Source organism: Symphalangus syndactylus, chromosome 23, assembly GCF_028878055.3.
Source record: "Symphalangus syndactylus isolate Jambi chromosome 23, NHGRI_mSymSyn1-v2.1_pri, whole genome shotgun sequence".
Lineage (NCBI taxonomy): Eukaryota > Metazoa > Chordata > Mammalia > Primates > Hylobatidae > Symphalangus > Symphalangus syndactylus.
The window spans coordinates 15,547,451-15,574,742 of NC_072445.2; the positions used below are offsets into that span (position 1 = coordinate 15,547,451).

General features: G+C 54.6%; 2 protein-coding genes across 10 annotated transcripts in view; both read right to left on the reverse strand.

Annotated features, from left to right (window-relative positions):
* Positions 1–14,287, reverse strand: part of TFEB (transcription factor EB) — a 52,877-nt gene extending 38,590 nt beyond the window's left edge. The window contains exons 1-2 of one of the 9 annotated variants that reach the window (XM_063632130.1): positions 13,358–13,612; positions 10,646–10,807 (exon numbers count right to left, since the gene is read on the reverse strand). Coding sequence is in view for 3 of the 9 variants with exons in the window: in XM_063632128.1 (XP_063488198.1) it covers positions 683–720 (38 nt within the window). In the remaining 6 variants the exon portion in view is untranslated. Of the gene's footprint in view, positions 1–682; positions 776–864; positions 1,165–1,650; positions 1,915–2,254; positions 2,354–10,645; positions 12,053–13,357; positions 13,613–14,154 lie in introns of those variants that run through there. The other 8 variants (XM_063632131.1, XM_063632128.1, XM_063632129.1 and 5 more) reach the window with 8 other exon arrangements.
* A 1,165-nt stretch (positions 14,288–15,452) lies between these two features.
* PGC (progastricsin) lies at positions 15,453–25,997 on the reverse strand. The gene is made up of 9 exons (XM_055264288.1): positions 25,876–25,997; positions 23,262–23,412; positions 23,002–23,119; positions 21,886–22,004; positions 20,905–21,104; positions 19,080–19,199; positions 18,390–18,537; positions 16,471–16,569; positions 15,453–15,746 (listed from the first exon to the last, which is right to left on the reverse strand). The coding sequence occupies exons 1-9, from the start codon at positions 25,932–25,934 to the stop codon at positions 15,594–15,596; spliced, it is 1,167 nt and encodes a 388-aa protein (XP_055120263.1). The 5' UTR covers positions 25,935–25,997; the 3' UTR covers positions 15,453–15,593.
* Positions 25,998–27,292: the final 1,295 nt, after the last annotated feature.

Consider the following 27,292-nt stretch of genomic DNA (forward strand, 5'->3'; position numbering starts at 1 on the left):
TGAAAACCAGGCCTGTGTGAATCTGAAGCTAGATTCAGAACCACTGCACCCTCATGCCCACAAATGAGTGGTCTTCAACTGCTCTCTCAAGACTACACACTGGCAGTGAGCTCACGCTCCTAGGAAGTCTCTTCCAACTCCAACTACTAATAAACCATTCCCTATATTATTATTATTATCATTATTATTAAGGCAGAGTCTCCCTCCATCATTCAAGCTGGAGTGCAGCGGTACAATCTAGGCTCATTGCAACCTCTGCCTCCTGGGTTCAAGCGATTCTCCTGCCTCAGCCTCCCAAGTAGCTAGGATTACAGGCACGTGCCACCACGCCCAGCTAATTTTTTGTAGTTTAATAGGGACGGGGTTTCACCATGTTGGCCAGGCTGGTCTCAAACTCCTGACCTCAGGGGATCCACCCACCTCGGCCTCCCAAAGTGCTGGGATTACAGGTGTGAGCCACTGCACCTGGCTCCATTCCCTATATTAATTTAATTCTTTATAGCTGTGGGTTACTTTGATTACTTAATTGGAGATGGCACAGAAAAAAGAGAAGGCTCCCTGGCCAGAGCCCACAGGCTGCAAGGCCAGCCCTCATACCCCTCCCAGCAGACCCTCCATCCTCCTCCTCTCCCATACTTCTATTCGAACCCAGAAAAGGGGCAGGGGTGGGTGAGGGACCCACCTGTGGGCTGAGTGGACCATTCTGCCATTCTCCCTCATTGATGTCGCTGCCCTGGAGCAAGTCACTCTAGCCCCTGGGCCTCCATGTCCCCATCTGCAAAATGGGAATGATAGCAGCATCCCCCTCATGGGGTGACTGTGAGGGTGAAGGGGCTGGTACAGGTGAAGCATTGGGCACAGTACCTGACATGGAATAAGGCCAGGTAATCATGAGCTCTTACTATCAATCTCAGTTCCAGCTCAAACTTCCACCATCAAAAATGATCGTCAGGAGCCCTGGGCAGTTTTTTGCCATCTGCACACAAACATGCTATGTCCTGGTGAAGTGTTAACCTGTGCAGGCACTTAGTGGGAGGCTGGCTCTATTCTGAGCACTTCACGTGAGTAAAGTCTTTTACTCTTCAGAACTCACAAGGTGGGCACTATAACTGTCATCTCCATGTTACAGATGAGGAAGCAGAGGAGGGTAACTTGCCAGCATCAAGAAACTGCAAAACGGCAGGGCCAGGATTCAAGCAGGTGGATGTAGAGCATATGCTCCTAGCCGCTAATGTAAATGGGTATTCACTGTGGCCTGGCCGGTGACATGCTAAGCACATCCTGTCCATGACCTTCTCACTAGACCCTCAAAACAAGCCTGGAGGGATGAGGAAACCGAGGCACAACTCCGGCTGACTCCTGATTTCCCACGCTGTCCAACCCGCACCCTGGAGCTTGGCCACCTTCTTCCCCATTCTTTCCCTCACCCTGGCCTTGGCCATGCTCAGAGACCCCCACCCCTCCCCAAAGACATCCCAATGCCGGTGCAGCCTGAGGGGCCTCATCCCTACCCGCCCACCTCCCCAAAGACACCACACACATGCACATACACTCACACATGCACACAGGCTCACATACATGGACACACATTCACACACATGCTCACACACATGCACACACTCACACACATGCACGCGTGTGCTCTCATACCTTCGAGAGGGCAGCCCCCTGGAAGGAGGCCCCTGGAATGCTCAGCTCCTCCAGGGGCCGGAGCCCAGGGCCGCACCCCAGCCCCAGGGCCGGGCTCAGTTTCCTCATTTCCCCGGCGGCTGCTGTTTCTCACTCAGCCCCCTGCACCTCAGCCCGAGAGGAAGTTGCACAATCCCCTGGGAGCTGCAAATGCGGCTGAGGATTACTCACAGCACAGAGGGAACTGCGCCCCGACGGCCTCACACACCGCAGCCTACCCAACACAGACTGCTCCAATCTCACCCGCCCCGGCTCCAGGCGCCCACGGCGCTCCTCGGTCCTCCCACAGGAGGCCTCTCATGGCCGCCCTGACCCCAGCCTGACCTCAGAGGGCCCTAGGCAGATGGAGAGACACTGAGCAGCAAGAATTTCACCAGAGTCCCAATCCCACCAGGTCCAGGGTGGGCCTAACCCTAACCCCAGCCCTGCTTCCTAGAGACATGTGTCCTTCTAGCCAGAAGCCCCACAGCTCACCATCTTCCTGACTGGCCATACACCTGCAGCCTTGGCCTTGGGCTTTTCCGGGGCCTCCAGACACCCAGGTCAAGGCCGTACTACAGCCTACCTTGAAATGGAGCCTGAGATCAAGCAGAGCCCTGGGCAGCTCCGGGAAGATCCACACCACCGCACACTTTTCACTTGTGCAGAAACTGTTCTTGATACACATGCGAGTTCAATGGTTCCTCAGCCCCCCAGCACTATTTTAAGCAGCCTGCCAAAGAGACTGCGCAGAGATTTCACTTAGTGCTTCTTTCTGGTGGCCAAGGGATTCCCATCTTTGATAAGCAAATACCCTGTATTAAGAAAGGTTAAGCTATTATCGGTCATCTTCGTCTCAAGGTGGATGAGTTTGCTGGGCCCTTTCGTGAGTGCAGATTTCAGGAAGGAAGCGGGCAGCAGAGAGGAGATGAGGCAGGCCATGGCTCCTGGAGAAGGCAGGAGATGCCAGCAATGTGAGGCAATCCCAGAACAGGGAGGCCGGAGAGGCCCAGGGAGGATGGATCCAGACTCTGGTCCAACTCTGGGCCTCCCTGGGCTGGCAAATTCTGGAAGGACACAAGGATGAGTAGGAGCCAGGCCTGGGGGTGCAGAGCACCCAGGGAGGACCTCTGGCTCCCATCCCTTGCTGCCCGAGACCTGCAATGGGGCCTCAGATAAGGAACAAGATAAATACCTCTTATCACCCCCACAACCTTGGACTCCCATCCAGCTAAGGACAAAGTTGGAAATGTTTTTGTTCTGGGCCCCAAGGCTCCCAGAGAACCCCTCATTTCTGCAGCCCTCATCAAAAGGCTGGGGCCCGCAGGGACTGTGGGGGAAGCGCCTCACAGCCCCTGCAGCAGCACGAACCAGGACTGAGGCTCACAGCAGTCACCTGATGCCCCCAGCTTGGTGGACAGGGAACACAGTCAAGGAAGAAGGGCCAGTGCTGAAAAGCCTGGCTCTACTGGAACGCAACAGCCACAAGGCCCCTTTGCAGGGACACCTCCCCCAGAATGCCTGTACATTCACCATCTCCCCCATCCTGACAAGAGCCCCATGAAGGGGAGGGGCAGCAATGCTTGCTACCCACTTTTCAGATTCCAAGGAGGCTGAGGCTCAAATCACTTAAGTGACTTCCTTGAGGCCATGCAGCAAGTTTATGGCAAATCTGTTTCCTGGCTCTTTTCCTAGATCAGAGTTTCTCAACCTCAACACCAGACACCCAGGGCCAGGTAATTAGTTATAGGGGCTGTCCTGTGCATTTTAAGATGTTTAGTGGTATCCCTGGCCAACATCATCAGACATTGGCAAATGTCCCCTAGAGGGACAAAATCACCCCTAGTGGAGAACTACTGCCCTAGAAGCACCTAAAAGATGGGCACCTGCTAATTCCAAATTGAACGGTACACCTGCTGAGGGCTCTAGCCTGAGAGTCTCCCCCTCTCCCCCGCCAGATGTGCTAGGCAAGAGGGCCTGACGGGTGATGGGTACTCTGTGGGTTCAGTACCCTCTGGGAAGAGGCTTCTTATCCCCAGCAGGCACTGCCACTTAGGGGGTCTCCCAACAAGACCAATATCACCTTCCAACTCCCAAGCTACATGCCAACCCCCTTCCTGGCATTCAATATTACCCTCATCTTTCAACTGTTTTGATCATATATTCCTATCAGTAAAAACTTTTGAGCACTCTCAATATATGCTTCTTTCCTTATAAATTGCTTATATATACCCCGATGCATGAATATATTATAGATGTCAGCAAACATACCCCAAAATTATATATTTTAAAAATGAGAATGAAAATGCAATACACCAGGATGAGACATGTTACACACTCACCATCACGGCAGAAATTAAACTGTCTAACAAGACCAAGTGTTGATAAGGCTAAGGAGCAACAGGAACTCTATGGGCCACTAGCAAGGAGTAAAGTAGTACAACCATTTAACAGAATTATTTACTGAGGTTGAAATACAAATTAAAGGCCAGGCCCTGTAGCTCACGCCTGCAATCCTGGCACTTTGGGAGGCCGAGGTAGGAGAATCACTTGAGTTGGGGAGGTGGAGGTTGCAGTGAGCCAAGATCATGCCACTGCACTCCAGCATGGGCAACAGAGCGAGACTCCATCTCAAAAATAAATAAATAAATAATAAAAAGAAAAGAAAGAAAATTAACAGACTACGGCTATACACAACATGAGTGACTCTCACAAATACACTGTTGGGTGGGAAAAGCATGACGTAAAAGAACACGTCCAGTGCCATTCCATCTGTATTAAATTCAGAGTCAGGCAAAACTAAACTCGACAGCTAAGGGATGCAGACATAGGTGGTTACGTGATAAAAGAAGCAAGGAGCTGATTATCGTACAGTCAGGATAGTGATTACCTCTGGGGGTGGAGGGCACATGAGTTGATTTTGGCATACAAGCTACATTCTGTTGTTTATTCACCGGGGTGATGGTTGCCTAGGGGTTCATTTTTTTTTCTTTAGATGGAGTCTTGCTCTGTCGCCCAGGCTGGAGTGCATTGATACGATCGTGACTCACTGCAACCTCCACCTCCCAGGTTCAAGCGATTCTCCTGCCTTAGCCTCCCGAGCTGGAATTACAGGTGTGTGCCACCACATCTGGCTAATTTTTGTATTTTTAGTAGAAACGAGGTTTCACCATGTTGGCCAGGCTGGTCTCAAACCCCTGACCTCGTGATCTGCCTGCCTCAGCCTCCCAAAGTGCTGGGATTACAGGCGTGAGCCACCGCGCCCGGCCAGGGGTTCACTTTTATAATTATTTACTACATTATATGTGTATGTTTATGCTTTTTTAAGCAACTATGCTATATTTCACAATTTTAAAAGAAAGAAAAGAATGAGATATAAGTAAATAGATATAGTATTTTCTTCCCATACCTAGTTTTGCAAAACACTATAATTAGATCCAAAGAAGTGGTTGACAACCTGTAGTTAGGCACAGGTCTGGAGTAGTGATAATGCTTGGGGCTGTCTAGGGAGGGTCCCTTCCCCCAGTTGGCCCAGGCTGCTGGCTGCCCCTCAACCCACAGGAGCCGGCTACTCTAGCCTCTTTCACCTGCCACCCTGCCCAGGATGTCCCAGCCACCACACACCCCTTCCTGGCCATGGGTAGGGGGTTGGGTCAGGCTGGGCACCTTCGCAGCCACTCACCCTGCCGTGGACCATTCCTCTGGGCCCCTGACAGCAGGACTTGGAGGCTGACTGTGAGAAAGGTACTGGTGGGGCGGGCCCTGGTCATCATTTGAACACATCAAAAGAAGGAAGGTGGCAGAGAAGGAAATAAAGAGGAAGGAGAGAAGGGGAGACAAAGAGCAGGAGAGAGAGAGATAGTCCAAGGCTGCAGATGCTGTGGAACTAGATGGAGGCTCAGAGGGTGGCGGAGGGTGGAGGGGAGAAAAAAGGCTTGTGGCCAGGCGAGGTGGCTCACGCCTGTAATCTTAGCACTTTGGGAGGCCGAGACGGGTGGATCACTTGAGCCCAGGAGTTTGAGACCAGCCTGGACAACATGGTGAGACCCCATCTCTACAAAAAATTTTAAAAATTAGCCAGGTGTGGTGGCACGTGCCTCTGGTCCCAGCTACTTGGGAAGCTAAGGTAAGAGGATTGCTTGAGCCCAGAAGGTTGAGGCTATAGTGAGCCATGATTGTGCCGCTGCACTCCAGCCTGGGCAACACAGACAGACCCTGTCTGCAAACAAACAAAAAAGAAGGTTCTGGAGGTGGGAGGGACAGAGGCACTGCCCCCAGGTTCCAGGCCCAAGCATGGAGGCTCAGTCACAGGCAGGTCCAAGGAGGCCTGAGTTGTCGGCCCTGATGCAGCACCACATCTCCCCATGGCCCCAGGGCTTCCAAGTGGCAGGTGGGTGGCTCAGAGCCTCCTTTAAAAGGCTGCAGCAGCCTCTAGTCCTCCTGGAAGGAAGGACTTGTCCAGAACGGAGCCTGCAGAGGTGACCCCCAGGTGAGAGGGCCCAGGGAGCAGTAGAGTTGCCCTTCCTGGGGCCCAGAGGGTGGAAAGGGCTGAGGGCCTAAACCACGCTGAGTCAAGGTCTCTGTGCCAGCAAGAGGCCCAAGGAGAATGCTCTTCAGGGCAAAGGCAGGTATCGCTGCGCTTATGTTGTTTAGTACATTAGTCTACACTAGCTTCTCGCATTCTGCTCCTCTCTGCCCTCTGTGGTTACTAAGATTCCCTGGCTAGGACATCGGCACCTTGCGGGAGAAGCTGTGATCTTGTTCCCACCCGCCCTGCTTGGCCAGCCCAGTGCCAGGTACCTCTGATGTGCTCAGTACATGCCTGTTGACACTGAAGGCCTTGTGCTGCTGAATCCCTGGGCCTCGGTCCCCTCCTCTTGACAACATGGGGGCAGCGCCAGCTGCCCTCTGACGCCCCCAGCTCTATGGCTCCAATTAGCCCCAAAGCAAGGCCAGCCAGCGCCGTCCTGGCAAGGCAGCAGAAAGTGCACCTGGCTAGAGCTGGGAGGGGACAAGAGGCGGCAGGGGGTAGACAGTATAGTGTGTCACCTCCTGGCCACTCTGCACCCCTCAGGGACTGTGGGGGGCCGCGGCAGGTGCTGTCCTCAAAGCAATTATAAACAAGGCAAAGGACAGGCTGTGACTTCCCTTGGCAAACAGGAGAAAACAAACCGGAGCCCCACCCCACAGACCCACTGGTAGAACTCGGGGAGGGGGGGTTGGGGGAGGTGCTGGCAGACTCTCTGTGGGCAGGAACAGACTGTGAGACCCACACCAGAAGGAGGCTGGGCCTGGATCACTGTGCAGGGAGGAAGACAGGGCAGAGGCAGAGGGCTCGGCGCCTTGTGGACCTGTGGGTGAGGCCCCTGGGTGTCAGCTGGTGAAGCGCCTGCAGGGTAGAGACGGTAGACAGAGCATTTTTTTTGTGTGTCTACATTTCTGGGCACACGATGGGGGCTCAATCCCATTCTCTCATCCATTCCACAAAGATTTATTGAGCAGCCACTATATACGAGGCTCTCTTCTAGGTGCTAGGGGTACGGCATGGACCAAAACACACCAAATCCCTGTCCCCAGTCACCGGAGGACTGGCTGGCTCAGATGCCAATCTCGCCCCGACTCCCGGCCCTGCCTCGCCTCCCCTGCAGCAGGGCTGTGGGACCTGCTACCTCTTCTCACCTCCTACCAGGCTTCACCCCAACTCCCTCCAGTTTCCACAAACAACTCCACACCCCTCCCCCCAGGGGCCAGCCCCCAGGCTCTCCCAACCAACCACTCTCTCAAGGCCCAGGACCTCCTAGAAGATGACAGAGACTCCACTACCTCCAGCAGGGGCCCTCCCCCTCCCCTCCCTGCATCTCTGGTCTGGGAGAGGAAAGGAAAAGGGAACAGCTTATTTCTGTGTGTGTCTTTATCATTTTTATTGTTAACAACAACTATGATTCAAGCTGGAATCAAATACTTGCCCTCCATAGGGTGGGAAAGTGAAATAACAGGAAGTATTTTAAGAGCCTCCCTTCAACAAAGTGAGGGTCCTCTCTGAACACCTCCCCAATTACTGCAATAATGCTACTTTAGCTCCAAGCACCTTCACAGCAGCTTCAGACCCTGACACATGTTTTGAGGCCCCTCAGCTAGTGCCATCCTTGTTTGTCTGCCTCATCCTGCCTTCATCAACCAGTGCACAGTTTTAAGCACTTGTCCCAGAGAGTGGGACCAAGAGCTGCAAGGCCGAACAGTGGACAGTTTCATGGGAGGTGGGGACAGGTGGAGAAATGGGAAGGACTGATTGTAAAGGGGATACCAGATTTTCTCAGAAGTAGTCCGTGCCCCTGGGGACCTGCCTTCAAAAGGGGACAGGCCTACCAGGCCCAAAGTCAGAGACACAGAACCCAGGAGAAGGGCGGCTCTCACCTCGGTAGGTGCAAAGCGGCAGGACCCAAAGGCAGTGGTTTTCCAGGTGTGCTCTGGGGACCAGCAGCATTATCATCACTAGAGGACTTGTCAGAAATTCAAATTCTAGACCACATGGAATTTGCAGAAACACCGGGAGGGGCCCAGCATCTGTGTTTAAACAATTCCTCCAGGGAGTTCTCATGCATGCCCAAATTTGAGAACCACTGCCCTAGAGAAAGGGCATCGGAATCATCCCAGAAAAAAAAAAATTAAATAAAGATGCCTAGGCACCTCCCCAAGAGATTCAGATGCAGTGGTGTTGTCTAAGAGCTCCGCAGGTGATCATAATATCCAGCCAGGCTGCAGTACAATGGAACATTGCCCCGGTCTCTCTGAAAGGTGTGCCCTGATGGAGGGAAAGATTTGCTTATAGGGAAGGAGCAAGGAAGGGCTAACAGGAAGGAATATGAGCCATGGGTTTCTGGATGGAGAGTCTAGTGGAATTCCTGGATTAATCCCTACAGCACCACATCTTACTCTGGGACCACCGCTGTATGCATAAGAGCCAACCAGGTGGCCTGTATGGCCAGCAAGCAGGTGCTGGATCTTATGGGGCCAGGTGGCTATCCCCATAAGAAAGCTGGACAAAAGACGGGTGGCCAGACCTCATTTCTCCTCCTTAAGCCCACACTTAAGAGCCAGGAAGGAAAGCTGGTGATGACCCTGCCTGTTGCCTCTGCTCCTCTTGGCTCTCACCCACCACTTTGCCACTTCACAGCAAAGCATTTCCTGTGGGCATGATAAGTCCCAGATCCTACCCTATCACTGCGATTTTATCTCTGCCCTCAGTGACATCACAGCCAAGGGGATCTGTAACTCTGGTGCAATGTGGAGGAGGGACAGATGATAGGAGAGCAAGGGGCAGCCACAGCTAGGAGGGCGTGGTCAGTGGCCAGGCCAGATGCTACCCAGGGAAACCCAAGGGGCAGGGTAGGGGTAGTAGAGATGCCGCAGGCATTGCCAAGCCCCCTGCACCGTCTTGTTGAATGAGGAGAGCAGGCTGGTGTGGTGGGACAGAGAGTGGTGGGAAGCCCCACGTAAAGCGTTACATCATAGAACGTTAGACACATGGGGAGGCCTGTTTGCAACCCACAGGTCTTTATTCCTTCCCTAGAGCTCTCCATGCCTCTATTTCCTCACTTAAGAATGAGAAATAAATAACTCACTGAGTCATAAGAGTTCATTAGGCGCTATTCTAAGTACTACATGTGCATCAATATCGGCATACTCAGCCCTCACGACAGCACTAGTAGGTGGGTGCTGCAAGAACCCTCACTTTTTAGGTGTGGAAACTGAGGCACAGTGGGGTTAAGCAGCTTGCCGAGGCTCACACAGTGTTAAGTGGCAGAGCTGTGCAAGCCACATAGCCTGGCCCCAGAGCCCATGCTCTCAACAACCCCCTGACCAGGTGACACTGGTCCAGTACTCAATATATAGTGGCTATGGCTGTCCCAAGAGAAACTTCCTGGTTGCTTCATCAGGACCAGTCTTTAACTAAAGCTCAATTCTGTGGACTGCAGCATCTCCCAAACACCCCTAACAACCCACCCCCACCACCCCTTCCTTTCTCTTCCTTTTTCTTCCTCCCCAGTGCCTTTGGCAAAGATTTGTAGAAGGTTCACTTTGGAGGGAATCCCACAGATGATCCAGATTCACAGATATGGAAACTGAGGCTGAACAGAGCAGAGACCTGCCCAGCCACACAGCCAGTGAGAGGCAGAGTGGGGTCTCTCGACTCCTGGTCCAGTGCTCTTATGACTTTCACTGCCGTCCCATTCTCACCCAGTGATCCCCACAGCCTCTTCTGCACATCTGATTAAACAAGGGCCTGCTGAGGGCTGCACTGTACGTTAATGGACGTGGAGTGCATGGCACAAAGCCAGGCACCTAGGAGGCCATCAGTAAGGATGCCTCCTCCCTTCCTGCGTGTCTGGGGCTTCCAAAGAAGCCTAGGAAGTCTTGCCTGAACCAGTCTCCTTCCCTGGCCAGTCAAGATAGGTTCCAGCCGGAGGTCCTTTGGTCACCCATGCTTAGAGCAGGAAACCCTGGATAGAGAAAAGAAGGTCCCCAAACCACCACACCCCCGCCTTTTAAGAGAGAACTCCTGGGAAACCCCTTGAAGAAGTGGTCTTCTCTAGGAACTGAGAACACAGACTTTGGAGTCAATTGGACCTAGGTTAAAATTCCAATCCTGTCACTTCCAGGCTGTGTGATTTTAAGTGACTTGCTTAACCTCTCTGTGTAAGTAAGTGTAATGCAAACAGTAATTCCCACCTCACTCTAAACACACGATAAATGTTGGCAATTATTGTATAATCAACCTTATTATAATATTGTTCCAGTATAGCATAAAAGAAGAGATGAATATTCTATTAATATAATCTTGTTTTATTGTTACATTCTCATAGACACACATTCACAGTTCATCTCTACCCACATTCCTAGACACTAACCACACACACAAACTCACAACCATTACACAAACCCCACACCAACCCAGAAAGCAACATCATGTACTCACCATGTACCAGGCACCGCTGCACCCTTAGTCCTCACAACAGCCTGTGAGGTGGGTGTGTTTTCATCTCCCTCCTCTCAGATGGGGATCCACACCGTAAATGCATATATGTTCACTGCGTCCTGGGATGTGAACATCTCTGGCAGCTCTGGGAACCCTGAACTCCTGCCCTCCGATCACAGGAGGCCAACCCAATTTCCATGGTCATCTCCAGGGCAGCCCCAAGCCGGGCCCCAAGTGCTGACTGCCCTCCATCCCCAGGACAAAGGCCCAACCTGGTTTTCATGACAGCTGTGGTTGGGGAAACCCCTGTTGCCTGCAGAAACCGAGTTGACTTTGAAAAGGAAGAGACAGAACCCAGGGGGTGGCTGGGCCACTCCCTGTGGGGGCAGGTGCTAAGTAACTCTATCAACTCTGGCTAATGATGTAATTACAGCCATAAACAGAGCCCCAGGAGGGCTCAGGACCAAGAGCTAGACCCTCAAAGGGCAGCCAGGCTTGAGGGGTGGGAGTCCCCTTCCACCTACTTCTCAGCTTTCCAGAAACAGGCTGAGGAGGCCTGTGACAGCGCACGTGGGACCCTGGAAGGGCTCCTGCCTGCCCTGGCCCACTCCCTGCCCACCTCTGACTGTGAGTCACCAGGCCATTAGCCCGCAAAAGCCCAGTTGGCTCTCCCTAGATTCAGTGCCTACCTAGGGTGTCCCCTGCCCTATCCCCTGAACTCCTTCCAGGGCACCCGTAACCAAGATACCTGGGTCCCCATTTGGCTCCGCCTCCCAGAGCTGAGTTGAGGACAAAATAACCCTGCAGCTGTAACAGGCCTTGTAAATGGTAAGCACCATTGGCTTCCCTCGGGGAGAAGCAGAGCATGGAGTCACCCAAACAGCCCTGCCCTTCATTTACACCCTCTGGCTCCCAGCTCTCCGGGCCCCGTGGCCAGGAGGCAGACGGAAAGAAGGGAGCCAGGCGAGTTGCTCATCGTCCTGGGGCTGGGGACACCGGCATGGTGAAAGCATACCGTCAGGTTAGCAGGCAGGGACCTCAAGGCAGCTGACCCTTCCCCTTCCTCTGCCTCTGCCTCTCCTGGCCGGCCAGGAACTATGGCTGGCTGTCCCTCCCCGGACAGTGCGCTCCCTGAGGGGAGGGCCTGAGGACTGTCTCCCAGTCGTGGCACCAAGAACTGCGTTCTAACCGAGCGCATCCGCATCTGTCCACCCAGGAGGAAACCAGAGACCAGCCTCCCACCTCATCCCCAGCTGCCCAACAGTGCCAGGTCTGGGCCAATGGAATCTCGGCCAGGGCGGGTGCAGGGGCCTGAGGCCACACCCCAGAGGTGTCACTGGGGGCCTGCATCCGTCTTGTCCCTTTCCCTGAGGGATGAAGCAGCCCCTCACTCGGGATGGGGGGAGGGGCAGGGGATGGGAGCTGGGCAGTAATTAACCTGCACTTCCCCAGCGAGCTCTAAGCCAAAAACTGCGCTCAAGTTGAGTGCAGAAGCTCCGCGCTGAACCGTCCCCAGAACAGACAGGCGAGAGAACTACGGCTGGAGCTGAGGGGGGTTCGGGGGAAGGCGCAGCGGCCAGGGGCTGGCGGGGAGCGGAGGGCGGGGGCCTGGGCCCAGCAGGGTTCCCGCAGACAAGCCCCGCCCCGGGCTCCCTCCCTTCCTCCCCCGTGGCGCGGAGCTGGGGCGCGCCAGGCGGCTGCGGCGCGAACCTGCTCGCGCAGCCCGGAGCAGCTCGGGGCAGCCGTGCGTGAAGCCGGAACCCCGCGCGGGGAGGGGGCCGAGAGGCGGGGGCCGAGCTGGCATCTGCCCGTTCCCTTCCAGGAGGCGAGCGGACGCGCTGGGCCAGAGCTGGTCGGGACAGCCCGGGGGTGGGCGGCGCGGACTCGGGGGATCGGGGGGAAGGGGGCGTGTTTTCCGGGATTCGAGACCGAGACGGGGGGAGGGGGAAACTCGGGGGGCGGGCAGGCGGCTGGGTACTCGGGGGGAGGCAGACAACGCGGCGCACGGAGGCAGCGCTCCGGGGTCGGTGTTCCCCAGGGTCATGGAATAACCCACGGGGAGAAGCAGACTGCCCAGGGACTCGCGGGGACGGGGCCAGGGGCGGCTTCTTCAAGAGACCGAGCTGGAGGAAGGGACGGGAAGGGAGAGATGGTACTTCCACCCGCCCCCCCATCAGCCCAGCCCCCGGGGCGTGGCACCGCTCCGGCCCTCCCACTCCCCCGCTGGCCAGGCCAGACTCGGCCCCCGCACACCTCCCCTACATCCGACCCCCTCTCCGGCATCGCCGGCCCCAGCCGTGTCCGGTGGAGGGGGAGTGGGCGCGGGGCCCGTGCGTCCCTCAAACTTCTTGCGAGTTCACCATCACGCCTCCCGCCCCTTCGACTCCCAGCTCCGGGCCGGGAAGGCCCATGCCCGCCCGGCCCCTCCCGCCCGGTTACATAAGGTCGCGGAGAAGCCGCCCCCGGCCCGCGCCTGAAGGGAGGGGCCGAGGGGGCTCCCGGCTCGGCGGGCAGCGCCGCTCGGGCCACGCGCTGGGCGCCCGGGGGCGGACGGACTGTTGGTGGGTGGCGGCGCGCACGGTCCTGCTTCCCTCTCCTGCCGGCATCCCCCACCCGCCCACCTGTCTCGGGGACCCACGGGATAAGGGCCAGGGAGCCTGGGTCGGGGGTCCCGGGCCCTCCTTGCGCCTCTCGCTCCCCAGTCCCGCTCACCTCGCTCTGAAGGTCAATCTGTCCGCCGCCCGCGCCCCGCGGCTCCGGCAACTTGTCCCAAGTTCGGGTGCCTAGCCCGCAAGCTGTGCCCGCCACCTGCTCCCGGGCTGCTCCGGCCCCGCGCCACCAGGGAGGCCCGCCCCGTCCGCCCTTCCCGCCGCCGTCGGCGCCGCGGCCGCTCCCTGCGTCCCGCCCGGGCCGCCGCCTCCGCTGTCACCGAGCCCCGCGCCCGGCGCCCGGGCTCCGGCTGTCACTCCACGCACACTTCCCTCCGCGCCCGGCAGAGGGCAGCACCCGCCCCGCCTCTCAGCCGCTCTGCCGCGGCGCCCACTGGGAAGCGTAGTTCTCGCTGCAGTCCCGCTAGGCACGCCGGGATTTGTAGTCCCGCTCAGCGGACTAAGGCTTACAGGGAAAGAGGCTCTTGACTCGGAACCTCTGATCCACTTCTACCTCTTTGCAAGTTTTCTTTCTCCTCTCAGTAATGTCCCAAACCAGGGCTCACTACGATACATTCTGTAGCCTGTCCGACCCCCTAGAAGGAACCTGCAGCCAGCTGTCCTTCGGCAGTCTAAGAAAGAGAGGGTCCCAGATGGTGTGCAGTTGCCATAGAAACTCCACCTGTGGCTAATTCCAGCTTCCCTTCAGGAGCAGGGTGGAGGACCTGGATCTTGCGCTTTTATCCCTGCCCCTGATCATAAGGGGCAAGGCCAGGGTGAGCCTGGCGAAGGACAGGGTAAAATATGACTGTAGAAGGCAGCCTGCCCCCATTATGGGTTCTACATTCACGCCCCACTCACCAGCCAGAGCTTGCTGTCATGTTGCTGGACAGAAATTGTCTGATCTCCTTTCATGTCACCTTCCCTTGTTGGAAGTTCACAGGGTGCGGAGGCATCATTCTCTACTTTCTCCTCTTCCCCGCCCCTTTTTCCCTGTCTCCTCCCCCTGCCCCTCCCCTGCTTTTCTTCTCCTTCCCCTCCTCTTTTTCTTCCTCTCTCTCCTCCTTCCCCATATACCATGTTGCTCCTGGTCTCTGGATCTTTTGCTAAGAGGCTCCTGAGGAGGACAGGGATGAAGTCCAAAAGGACAAGATCCCTTGCTGAGTTGGTTCCAGCAAATAGGCTCGATTTCTCTGTGACTCAAGTAGCTCTCCCTCTTCTCCACAGCTGAGAGGCAACCCTTCTTCAAATACACATCCTGGGACATAGGGGTCTGGGTAAAAATACAATCAGCCTAACAGCCCTGGCCTTCTGAAGCCCCCCAAGAAATAGTTTCTGGCAGCATCGCCCTCCTTCCTAAAGGACCCCATGACTGTTATAAGTGCACATAGGCATCTAGAATTCCTCAGAAACTGCTAGTTCAAATTTGATCAACAGATGAGACAGCCACCTAGATCTAGGGTGTGTTAGACCACTAGTCACACTGCTAGTAGACATACATGTGGGTCCCAGTGTCACTGGTGTAGTTCTGGTGGTAGTTTGGTAAATCGGGTCAGCAGAGCATTTTATTTATTTATTTATTTTAATTTAATTTAATTTTTTTTTTTTTGAGATAGAGTTTCACTCTTGTTGCCCAGGCTGTCGTGCAATGGTGCAATCTCGGCTCACTGCAACCTCTGCCTCCTAGGTTCAAGTGATTCTCCTGCCTCAGCCTCTCAAGTAGCTGGGATTACAGGCGTGCGCCACCATGCCTGGCTAATTTTGTATTTTTAGTAGAGACAGGGTTTCACCATGTTGATCAGGCTGGTCTCGAACTCCTGACCTCAAGTGATCCACCCACCTCGGCCTCCCAAAGTGCTGGGATTATAGGTGTGAGCCACCACACCCAGCCAGCAGAGCATTTTAGGTTGTTAGAGTAGGGCCTCTTTGCCCATCACACAGCAACACTCTCCCCCCGCTCGCCACCCACCCACCCATGATGGCGCTACCACTGTCTTCTCTTTCCAGGGGGAAAGTATGAACTTTAAGCTCTGAGGGTTACAGAGCCCATCCCAAGCCATGCCTTAGGTCCCATTTCTCTTAGAATCACAGTGACCCACCAGGAAACCTCCTAGCCACTCAGGGTAAACTTCCTTCCAAAAACAACAGGATGATCAACATAAAGAGGAACTCTTTATTATTAGAGAAAGTCCAGAGTCCAGAAAAAGAAGGCTGAATCCAGAGTGGAAAGACAGATAAAATGCCCCGGGAGGGTTCAGGGTCAAGAGGAAGAGGGAAGCCCACGTGTCGAGGCAGCAAGCCTAGGCAGCAGTGGCAAAGCCCACTCTGTTGTTGCCCAAGTCGTAGACGGAATAGTAGGGCCTGAGGAAGACATCCCCGAGGATCCACAGGGGCTGGCCGTTCTGGGAGGGCAGGTAGGTGGGCTCGACTCCCACGGTGCAGTAGCCATTGTTCTGCTCAACACAGAAAGGCAGCACTCATTCATTTGTTCACACATGAGCTGGGCCCTGCTCAGCTCTGAGCCCTGGGCTGGGAGCACAAGTGCAGAGCTGAGGGAGCCAGGGTCTCTGCCTTGAGGGCTCATAGGCCAACTGAGCCACCAGAGCAGAGCGGGTGGGAGGATTTCTGGAACAGGTACACTCAGGCTGCGGTGGTCCTCAGCAGGGTCTCCTCTCCCCATGATGGGAAACTTCTCTTCCCACAGACCTCCCTCCTGCTCCCAATTTGGAGCAGATCAGCCTGGTGGTTAGACCTTGGAGCCAAACCAACTTGGATTCAAACCTTAGCTGTGTCGCCTTGAGTCAGTTACTCACCCTCTCTGAACCTCCAAGTTTTCATTTGTAAAACAGAAATGAGTATCTCCCTCATTAAACACTGTGACAATTAAATGGGATCATGAAGCAAAGTGCTTTGCACAGTGGTCTGCCCTAGTAAGTGCTCAACAAAGAGCCCAGTGCTTCTCCCCACTAATTAATAATAATTGATCATAGATGACAATCTTCTATTTCATAGCCTTGTTCCAGAGAAGGGGGTTTAGAATCAATGAGTGGGGAAGATAAATGAGTACAAGCACAGAGTTGGAAATGGCACAAGGCAGGAGACTCAGCATTTCTGGCTCCCCAGCCCTTCCTCCCACCACCAATCATGGTGGCTCAGCCTGCAGGGACCAGGACTTACACTGAGGATGTAGGAGGAGGGTGGCAGAGGGAACTCCACACCGTTGATGATGAAGGTCAGGGTGGGCAGATTCTGAATGCTGTTACAGTTCACGAGAAACTGCAAGAGGAATAGGTCCCTGGTTAACTCATCCTCCTCCTGATAGCACCCACCAGCCCCATCATCTCAGCCCCTGGATCCCAGGCCTGAGCTCCGGGCCCAAGCCCTAAGCCTGTTTTTGGACTAGAGAATGCAGCTCCAAGGGAAAGTCCTGTGTAGGTAATGCTGGCATTATACCCATGGACTCATAGAATGGGTGTGATTTGGAGTGATCCCAGAGCCTCCTAACTCCTCTTGCCTTAATTTCCCATATTAAAGATTGAACCTCTGCTCTTTCTCTGCAAGTCCATATATATATATATATATACACACATACACACATACACATACACAGGCATGAGCCATGATGCCCAGCCTGCAAGTGGCATTTTAAAACACGCAGATCTGGCCAGGCACGGTGGCTCGTGCCTGTAATCCCAGTACTTTGGGAGGCCGAGGCAGGCAAGTTGCTTGAGTCCAGAAGTTCGAGACCAGCCTGAGTGACATGACGAAACCCCGCCTCCACCAAAAATACAAAAATTAGCTGGGCATGATGGCACACGCCTGTAGTCCCAGCTACTCAGGAGGCTGAGGTGGGAGGATTGCTTGAGCCTAGGAGGCGGAGTTTGCAGTGAGCCGAGATTGTGTCACTGCACTACAGCCTGAGTGACAGAGTGAGACTCTGTCTCAAAACAACAATAACAACAACAACAACGACAAAAACTACACAGATGGCCGGGCGCGGTGGCTCACGTCTGTAATCCCAGCACTTTGGGAGGCCAAGGCAGGCAGATCACTTGAGGTCAGGAGTTCGAGACCAGCCTGGCCAATATGGTGAAACCTCATCTCTACTAAAAATACAAAAAAATTAGCCAGGCCTGGTGACGTACACCTGTAGTCCCAGCTACTCAGGAAGCTGAAGCAGGAGAATTGCTTGAACCCAGGAAGTGGAGGTTGCAGTGAGCCAAGATCACGCCATCGCACTCCAGCCTGGGCGACAGAGAGAGACTCCGTCTCAAAAAAACAAAAACAAAAAACAGAAAAAAAGAAAAACACAGATCTGCATAATGAGTACCCCACTGGTCTCCCAAAATTAAAATTAGTGGTAGTGGGCTTGGGTTAATTAGACAAACCCTGGGCTGGACTCAAGACAGACAAGCGCAGGGGGGCACGGCCCTGTGGAGGATAAAGGGTCAGCCCTGGTTGCTCACATACTCAGCCCCAGATTCCAGTCATTTTGCTTTTATCCCAAAGTCCAGCAAGCGTTTCCTCTGTTTCTGCTGAGTGACTGCAGCTCAGAAGAAATTCCTGCCTAATAGTAACCCCCCTCTCCCCTTCAGCACAAGCAACTGGCCCCGCCTGAACAAGCCTCCAGGCCCCCATCCTGCCCCCAGCCCCAATCATCCCAGGTCCCCCTGCTTCCAGTGCCTTGGGCAGATAGAGGCATGGAGGTCAAGAGTTAGGCTGGTTTTTTTTTTTGAGACAGGGTCTTGCTTTGTCACCCAGGCTGGAGTGCAGTGGTGAGATCATGGCTCGCTGCAGCCTCCACCTCCTGGGCTGGAACAATCCTCTCACCTCAGCCTACCAAGTAGCTGGAATTACAGGCGCATGCCACCGCACTCAGCTAATTTTTGTATTTCTTGTAGAGACAGAGTCTCGCCATGCTGCCCAGGCTGGTCTCAAACTCCTGGGCTCAAAAGATCTTCCTGCCTTGGCCTCCCAAAGTGTTGGGATTACAGGCATGAGCCACGGCGCCCAGCTGGCTATTGTGTTCCCAGGAGAAATCATGAATGCCTCTGGACTAGCCTCCTGGGGAAGAGAGACACCCTCACCAGTCACACCTGCCCATACTCATCCTCCTGGGCCCCTGTGGCCTGCAGAAGAGCACTCATGTACTGCTGGGGCACAGTGAGCAGAGAGGTGCCTGTGTCCACGATGGCCTGGCAACCCTCAGAACACCAGCCGGAGGCCTGGCCGCCGATGAGGAACCTGTATTGGGGGAAGACAAACAGCCTCAGGACTCCCCCAGTTCAGGGCAGCTGGGGCGGGCTTTCCCCACCACTATGGGACAAACAGCTACAGCTACTTTCTTGAGGAAAGTGAGGACCCTGCAAAGATCAGTCTGGCTATTCCCCTGCATCATGCCATGGGACCTATTCCTTAAAAGTGTCAAGGAAGTTTCTAAAAACACTGAAAACCAGGGCCACTGATTCATTGTAAGGACTTTGAGCAAATTAGTTGCTAACACACCTTCATTTCTAATCTGTAAGCCCATGATGGGGCTGGACTGCAGGGTCCCTCATGTTCGGGAGTCCAGGTCCTGCCCCTCCCTATGTTGTCCACACCCACTCTCTTCTCTCGGCTGAGCTGGGCTTTGTCACTCCTGCAGAGGGCAGTTGCAGCTTTGTAGGAGTAAGCCTCAGCGGTCCTCTGCCCCATCCCAGAGCAGTGCCAGACTGTGTGTGTGTGACATGGCCTGGAAGCCCACTCCAAGGAAGTGCCACATCCCCGAGGCCCCACCACAGACTCACTCTTCAATGCCAATCTGCCAGTAGAGTTCCTGGGTGACAGGCGCCCAGTAGATCTGCCCCGTGTACAGGCTGCTATCCACACCCCCAAAGATAACCGCTCCCCCGCTGGAGCCCTCCTGGCTGCAGGAGAGAAAGTGGAGGGGAAGTCAGGGAGCGCCATGGAAAAGGACTTCCCTCCTGAGAAGTCACCTCCACAGGGAAATAGAGCTCCTTCCCTGCTCCAGATAGGGGCTCCCTGAGGACAGGACTGAGTCTCCCCTCAGACTGGGGCTCCCTGAGGACAGGGCTGTGTCTCCCCTCAGACTGGGGCTCCCTGAGGATGGGGTTGTAGCCCTTAGATTGGGGCTCCCTGGGGACAGGGATGTGTCCCTTAGACTGGGGCTCCCTGAGGACGAGTCTGTGTCTCCCTCAGACTGGGGCTTCCTGAGGATGGGGTTGTATCCCTTAGATTGGGGCTCCCTGGGGACAGGGATGTGTCCCTTAGACTGGGGCTTTCTGGCCAGGCCTTGGAATTCCTAGTGCCTCAGGCTCCCGAATGATGCTGACCTCTGGGGGAGCCCCTAGTGGTTGGGACCCCCAGCCCACACTCTGCTCTCCTCTCCCCTCTGCTTCCTGCTTCTGGTAGACATGTCACCAGGAGCCCCACCCAGGCCCAGCTTGTTACTTTTCTGCTGAGATTGGAGACAGGTAGGGTCTTGGTGAAGGGGGGTAAGGATATTCCATGTTTGTTCCAGAGGCTTCTCTGGTAGCTGGAGTGTGGAGCTGGGTGGAGCTGCTCTGTTTACACGCAGAGGAATCATAAACAGAGGTGGAGAGGAAGTTAGCGACATTAGTAACAGGGTGAGGTCCTTGAACTTCAGATTCCCCAGATTAGTCCAGTGAAGCTAACTGTCTCTAGAAAGTGGCTGGCTAAGGCTGGGCGCAGTGGCTCACGCCTGTAATCCCAACACTGTGGGAGGCTGAGGCGGGTGGACCACCTGAGGTCAGGAGTTCGAGATCAGCCTGGCCAACATGGTGAAACCCTGTCTCTACTAAAAATACAAAAATTAGCTGAACGCGATGGCGCATGCCTGTAATCCCAGCTACTTGGGAGGCTGAGGCTGGAGAATAGCTTGAATCCAGGAGGCAGAAGTTGCAGTGAGCCACTGCACTCCAGACCAGGTGACAGAGCGAGACCCCATCTCAAAAAAAAACAAAACAAAATGAAACAAAAGCAAGTTGCTGGCTAATTCTGAAGAATAAAAAAGAAAAGCAGGCCCCAGGCCGCTCACCCCCACCCACTGCCTGTCTCACTAAATGCCTGCACATGCTTGTGTTGACTGGCAAGGATAACAACCTGCTAGGGGTCAGCAGTGGACCTAGACCAGAAGACTCCAGGACCAGGCTAGAACAATAGATAAAAGGAGATGAAGCAATACATTACTATGCAAAAGAGGGATACAGGTAGAAAACATTCAGTCAGAAGGAAGTGAGCGAACTGCCCCACCCGCTTCTCCACCAGGAGGCCTGACCAAGGGGTGCTGAGAATCAGAGCAGCAAAACTCAGGGCAAAGTTCAGCTGCTGCGGAAGAGATTCCCTCCTGGCCATGGAATGCAAAGACAAGTCGGAGGGGACTGGGGACAGGTGCAGGGGTGGGGTGTGGTCGGGTGGCTGGGAGAGGATTCTAGAGGAAGCCCAGGAGGGAAGCCCTGGAGCAAGACTGACTGGAGCCAGATGCCCGCTGGGATGTCTCCAAACCCCAAAGCATTGAGCATTGAGCCTCAGTTGTCCAGGGCGGCCCGGGGAGCACCCCGGGAGGTGGGGACTGGCCAGCTGGTTGCTCACTTGCTGAGGTGGAAGCTGAAGACCGGGCTGGTGAGGGCGCCTTCCTGCACCATGCCCTGCATAGCTGTGGTGGCCTCATCCACCGACAGAGCAGGGTAGGCCAGGCCCATGATGCCATCAAACCGCGCATAGATGAAGTTGGTACCAGGCTCATTCTCACTCAAGCCGAACTCCTGGTTGGGGACTTGGATGCTCTGGACCTAATGGGGACACAAACGAGGGGAGGTGACGAGTCTGACTCCACTCACCTCCTCCAGGTTCCCCTAGAGACTCCTCAAGCCTCTGTTCATCCCTTCCTCCCCTCTGCCCCCTTCTTTTTTGTTTGTTTTGGTTTTCTTGTTTGTTTGTTTGAGACAGAGTCTCGCCCTGTCGCCAGGCTGAAGTGCAGTGGTGCAATCTCAGCTCACAGCAACCTCTGCCTCCCTGGTTCTAGAGATTCTCCTGCCTCAGCCTCCTGAGTAGCTGGGACTACAGGCGCCCGCCACCACGCCCGGCTAATTTTTTTGTACTTTTAGTAGAGACAGGGTTTCACCATGTTGGCCAGGATGGTCTCGATCTCTTGACCTCATGATCTGCCTGCCTCCGCCTTCCAAAGTGCTGGGATTACAGGCGTGAGCCACCACACCCAGCCACCTCTGCCTCTTTTCGACAGGTGTTGCAGGAGCCACCTCTCCTGAGCAGCCTTCCTTGACTGCCACAACTCACCTCCTCACCCATCTCCTTCTTCTCTGAGCTCCCCAGGCCTTATGCTTCTCAAGGAAAAGGACCATGTCCCTCTTGTTCAGTATGGTGCCCCAGTGCCTGGCACATGGTGGCCACCAGTGAGTGTTGGGGGAGTGACTGAATGGACCTGTCTTGTCCTGCCTTCCTGTCCTGCACACCAGAACACTAGCATTCCACCGTGTTTCAGGGGACTCCATCTAACTGTCCCCTCCAGCTTACAGCTCACAGCCCCAGCCTCCACTCCCCATGCCCACTCACAGTCAGGGTGTCGTAGCCAAAGAAGCCGGTGAGGCTGCCACTGCCGTACTGCAAGGAGAAGGTCTGCCCGTTGGTGGAGTAGGTGGAGGACTTGCTGGGGTTGAAGCAGGAGTGACTGGCTGCAGGGGAGTCAGGGCATGCGGAGTCAGGCCGGCCGGGGCGGGACTGCCCAGCTCTCAGGCCTGCCAGGTTCCCACCTCAGCCTCTCGCTCAGGCTGCACTCACATCCTGGGACCTCAGCATCCCTGGTTGCCAAGTCAAGGGGTGGCACTGGAAGACCCATGGGAGCTGGCCAGCCTTGTCCCCAAAGCCCCTTCTGACTTACAGAATCTTGGGATGCCTCAGGACTGCGGCCTCCCTGTGGATAGGGTTGCAGAGAACCCAGCTCTGAGTCCGTGGTCCCCAGCAAAGCACCTGGCTCACAGCAGTGCTGAGTAATTACTCACCAGATGAAGAAGTGAATGGGCCTGCACCACATCCCAGCATTCCCCCCAGCCCTCCAGGGCATCCCCAAGTGCCCCCCACCTTCACTCATCAAGAAGCCAGTCATAGCATAGGGTGGGGACATCAAGAGACCCCTTGGGCCAAAGGTGTCAGGACCCAAATGCCAAGGCTTCAGCAGGGACCAAGGCAACCTTAAGAAAGCAAACACTGCCTGTCTCCCAAAACCACTATAGTATGGAGCCCACATCCTATATTGTTCTGTTGTGTCTCTTGGAGACACTCAGTGAGAACTTAGTAAATACTGGGGTGGAACAGAATAGAATGGAGTAGAATGGAGTGGGATGGAATGGACTGGAAATTAGTCAGGTGGAATGGAATGGCACTGCCCAGGGTAAACAGAATGGGGACAGTAGAATAAAAGGGAGTGGGGGGTTAGGGGCTGGCATAAGCAAAGGGATACATATTGGCAGAGAAGGCAAAGGGGCCATCCAGCTGCAGAACCAGCTTCTTTCCTCTGGCTAGGGCATGCTGTGTGGCCCTGCACATGTCCCTGGTCCTCCCCAGGACTGAGCTCCCCTCAGTCCTGAGCTCCCTCTGGAAGTTTGGCCCTCCCCAGAGGGTATCAGTGCCTTGCCCTGCCCACCACCCCTCTCTGCCCAGCCCAGCACTCACTGCAGGCCTGGCTCTGGCAGTAGACAGAGGGCACCCACAAGTTGGAGGAGCCGGTGTCAAAAAGGACCAGGAAGTTCTGGGGTGGAGTCCCGATGCTGATCTCACCAAAGTAGGCAGCCTGGGGGCCATGGAGCAGGCTGTTAGTTCCAAAGGGATCCAGGGGCCCCAGGCTTCTCCATGGGCAGAGGAGTGAGGGACCTGCCCCTTCCCTCCAGCCCACACCAGAGAAAAGGCTACCCCCAGGAAGGGTCAGGACTCACATCCATGTAGGCCATGGGCTCGTAGGACACGCTGAGGTCACCGAAGTGGTACTTCCAAGCAGGATCATACTTGTGGGTCCTCAGGAACTCCCCCAGCAAGCCCTTCTCCTTCATGGTCTCACGGATAGACTTACATTTCTTCAGGGGCACTCTACAGAAGGGTTGCGTATGAGGCAAGGCCCTCCCTCCTTCCTCTCTTCCCAGTCCTCTCTTTCTCTCTCCTTCTCTTAACTGCATGCTTCAACCTCCCTGCCACTCTGTTCCCCCTTGTCTTTTTGTGTGTGTCTTTTTCTCTCTCTCAGCCTTTTTCTCTCTCTGTCTGTCTGTGTGTATGTGTGTGTGTGTGTTTCTTCCTCCCTTTGCCTCTTCTCCTCTTTCTTCCAAAGCTCTTCTCAGCACTTGCTCTAAGATTCAGAAAACCGCTCATTTCACCATGCATGCCCTCCTCACCCCATCTCTAGGGTCCTCCTATCTCCCTGGCCCTTTGCTGTCAAATATCCCATAGATTCCTCCCCAGGAAAGGAAGAGGGACTTCAGGCATTATCCTTTTCAGGATATGTACTTTTTTTTTTTTTTTGAGACGCAGTTTCACTTTTGTCACCCAGGCTAGAGTGCAATGGCACAATCTCCGCTCACTGCAACCTCTGCCTCCTGGGTTCAAAAGATTCTCCTGCCTCAGCCTCCCGAGTAGCTGGAATTATAGGCGCCTGTCACCACGCCCGGCTAATTTTTTGTATTTTTAGTAGAGACAGGGTTTCACTATGTTGGCTGGGCTGGTCTCGATCTCCTGACTTCATGACCCGCCTGCCTAGGCCTCCCAAAGTGCTGGCATTACAGGCGTGAGCCACCACGCCTGGCCCAGGATATGTACCTTTTTTTTTTTTTTTGAGACAGAGTTTCGCTCTTGTGGCCCAGGCTGGAGTGCAATGGCTTGATCTCGGCTCACTGCAACCTCCACCTCCCAAGTTCAAGCGATTCTTCTGCCTCAGCCTCCTGAGTAGCTGGGATTACAGGCAAGGGCCACCATGCCCAGCTAATTTTGTATTTTTAGTAGAGACGGGGTTTCTCTATGTTGGTCAGGCTGGTCTCGAACTCCCGACCTCAAATGATCCGCCGCCTCGGCCTCCCAAAGTGCCAAAGTGCTGGGATTACAGGCGTGAGCCACCGTGCCCAGCCCAGGAAATGTACATTTTTAACATTTTTAAGAGAAGGTTTCAGGCCGGGCACGGTGGCTCACACCTGTAATCCCAGCACTTTGGGAGGCTGAGGCGGGTGGATCACTTGAGGTCAGGAGTTCGAGACCAGACTGGCCAAGACGGTGAAACCCCATCTCTACTAAAATTACAAAATTAGCCAGGCATGGTAGCGCACGCCTGTAATCCCAGCTACTCGGGAGGCTGAGGTGGGAGAATCGCTTGAACCTGGGAGGCAGAGGTTTCAGTGAGCTGAGATCACGCCATTGCACTCCAGCCTGGGCAACAAGAGTGAAGTTCTGTTTCAAAAAAAAAACAAAACAAAGAAGATTTCAGAGATGGCAAAGTTCACCCCAGAGTTCCTTCCTACGGCGGCCCTCAGGCACCTGGCACCACCTGGATGTGACAGGGCATGGAGTAAGGGCAACAGCACTAGCTGGGACTCAGGACACAGAGTCCTAGTTCTGTCCCAGCTGCTAATTGCATGGTCTAGGCCCCATCACTGCTCCTCTCAGGACACCAGGACCACGGGAAGTTGGCCTGTGTGGTCTGGAGCACAGATCAGCTCTGGAGTTGGAACTTATAAATCACGGTTTCTGTCCCTTCCTATGGGCTCAGTCACCCCTTGGCACTCTCCTTCCCAGACTTGCTTGCTGCCATTGCCTGGGAGTCGTAGGGGTCCACTCTGGCCTTGCTCTAGGCTCCAGAATTCTGCTTAACCCCCATTCCCTGGGAACTCTGCATTCTCCAGAAATTCTCTGCTAAACCCCTTCACCCCGAGCTATGAGGAGTAATTAACCACTTCTACCAAATATGCATATTGATAGAAGTTTCTGAGACGAGCCAGCTCTTGGCCTCAGGAAGTACTCTTGGATAGAGAAATAACAGGCAAGATGGCAGGCTGGGCACCTTCCTGATGGCCTGTGAGCCATGCCATCTACTCCAGAGTTTTCTCCTGACCCCTCAGGTATAGAGATTTATATATACTGGCGTTTCTGCTTAGATGATTTTGGCATCTGCCAGTAAATTTTCAGCCTTAAAGCAATTTTTAGAGAGGATTCTGGATAAGATATCCCTTATCCAGAAAGAATTGCTCCCTTCTGTGAGAAGAATCCACACGTGCCATTCAGGGGCTGCTTGGGCAGTAGTCACCCTTACCATCTCTGTTTCAGGTCCATCTTTCCTCATCAGATGGGGGAAGGGATTGTGCTTTTCCCTTTGATGGGAAGTTTCCTGAAGGCAGGGGCTGTGTCTCCTTCCACCCATGTGTCCTGTCCAACATCAGCAAAGGGAGACTTCCCTTCCCCTAGCAAAAGTCCCAGAGTAGAGACAGGCAGGGTATCCCCTGGCCCAGTTGCCCTTTGCAGGGCTTTAGGCTCCCACCCAGGATCCCTGCACCAGCAGCCAGGTCCCAGACTCACTTGACCACTGCTGCCTCCAAGAGCTGGAGGCAGACCAAGACCACCACCATCCACTTCATGATGCTGGTCCCCAACTGGCCACAGAGGAAGAGCCACTCTGGGTTCTGCAGTCGCAGTGGAGTGAAGACCTGGGCACTCTTTCCTTTTATATGCCCAGGATTAGGCTAGTCACTGCCTCCCCTCCCTGCCCTGGGCAGCCATGACTTCAACCCAGGGTGTACCCTGTGCTTCGTGTATCAATTGTTTCTGTATATTTTTCCTTCTTGAGGGTGGCCGCAATAGACTTTCATCTTATTGACTTTTTAGTTCAAGCATCGGAGGCCAGGAGGTGCAAGCGATAAGAGAGAAAGTTGCCTTAAGATGGAGTGGCGAAGATTACATCTTGTTCCCAAACCAGAGGCATAATGTGTGCATTTGGGGACAAGGGTCAGAAAAAGGTAGAGGCAGAGTGCTGGGATAGATAGGATCTACAGCCAGGGTTTTGCAACCTCAGTGCTGTTGACATTTTGGAACAAATAGTTCTTTGTTGTGGGCCCCATCCTGTGTACTATAGAATGTTTAGCAGCATCCCAGGCCTCTACCAGGTATGCTGCCAGGAGCAGTCCACCCATTGTGCCAACCAAATATATCTCCAGGCACTGCTAAGTGTCTTCTGGATGGGCAAAATCATTGAGAACCGCTTGTCTCTAGGTTATGTCTTGGAGCTTTGACTCAAGTCCTAACTCCTAGCACCCTCAAACCCTCAGGGGAGGAGATAGGGGTGTCAGAGGGTCAGGAGGGCAGTAGCTAGGATGCTGGTTATGATGATGGTGGTGGTGAGGGTGGTGCTGATGGCAGTGTTGGGAGTTCTGGTGCTGGTGGTGGGGCTGGGATGACAATGGCTGAAGTCACAGCTATTTGAGCAGCTTCAGAGGCTTTCAAGGTCAAACAGGACATTTGGAGAAATGCTTGTCATAATTCAGCAAATGCTCAGGACACACTCATAGAGTAAGCCGCACCAGCTTCTGGTTGTGCCTCTTGTACCAGCCTAGGTCAGAGGCCTGGAGCAGAGGCATATGAGGAGGGACAGGCCTGCACCCTGCTGCTGTTCCTCGTTCTCTCTTCTGCCCTGCTGCGTCCCTGCCTCTATCTTCAGTTCTCCTAAAGTGCCTATGTCTCCCATGACCCACTCCCAAGCCCTTGTGCAGCCCCCAAGTCTGATTTATTAGTTCCTCTATCCCTCATCTTTGGCCCCCCCTCCTCCACATCCTCCAGCTCCCACCCCACTTCCCGGCTACCAGCTTCCCATTGCCTGAGGTGACCTAGAGCTGGCCCAGTGCCTGCTCACCTGCCCCAGGACAGCTCTCCATTTTGGAGTGAGTGGGAAAAAAATCCCCATGCCAATAGCCTCTCTGCAACCTCGTACCCCACACCCAGG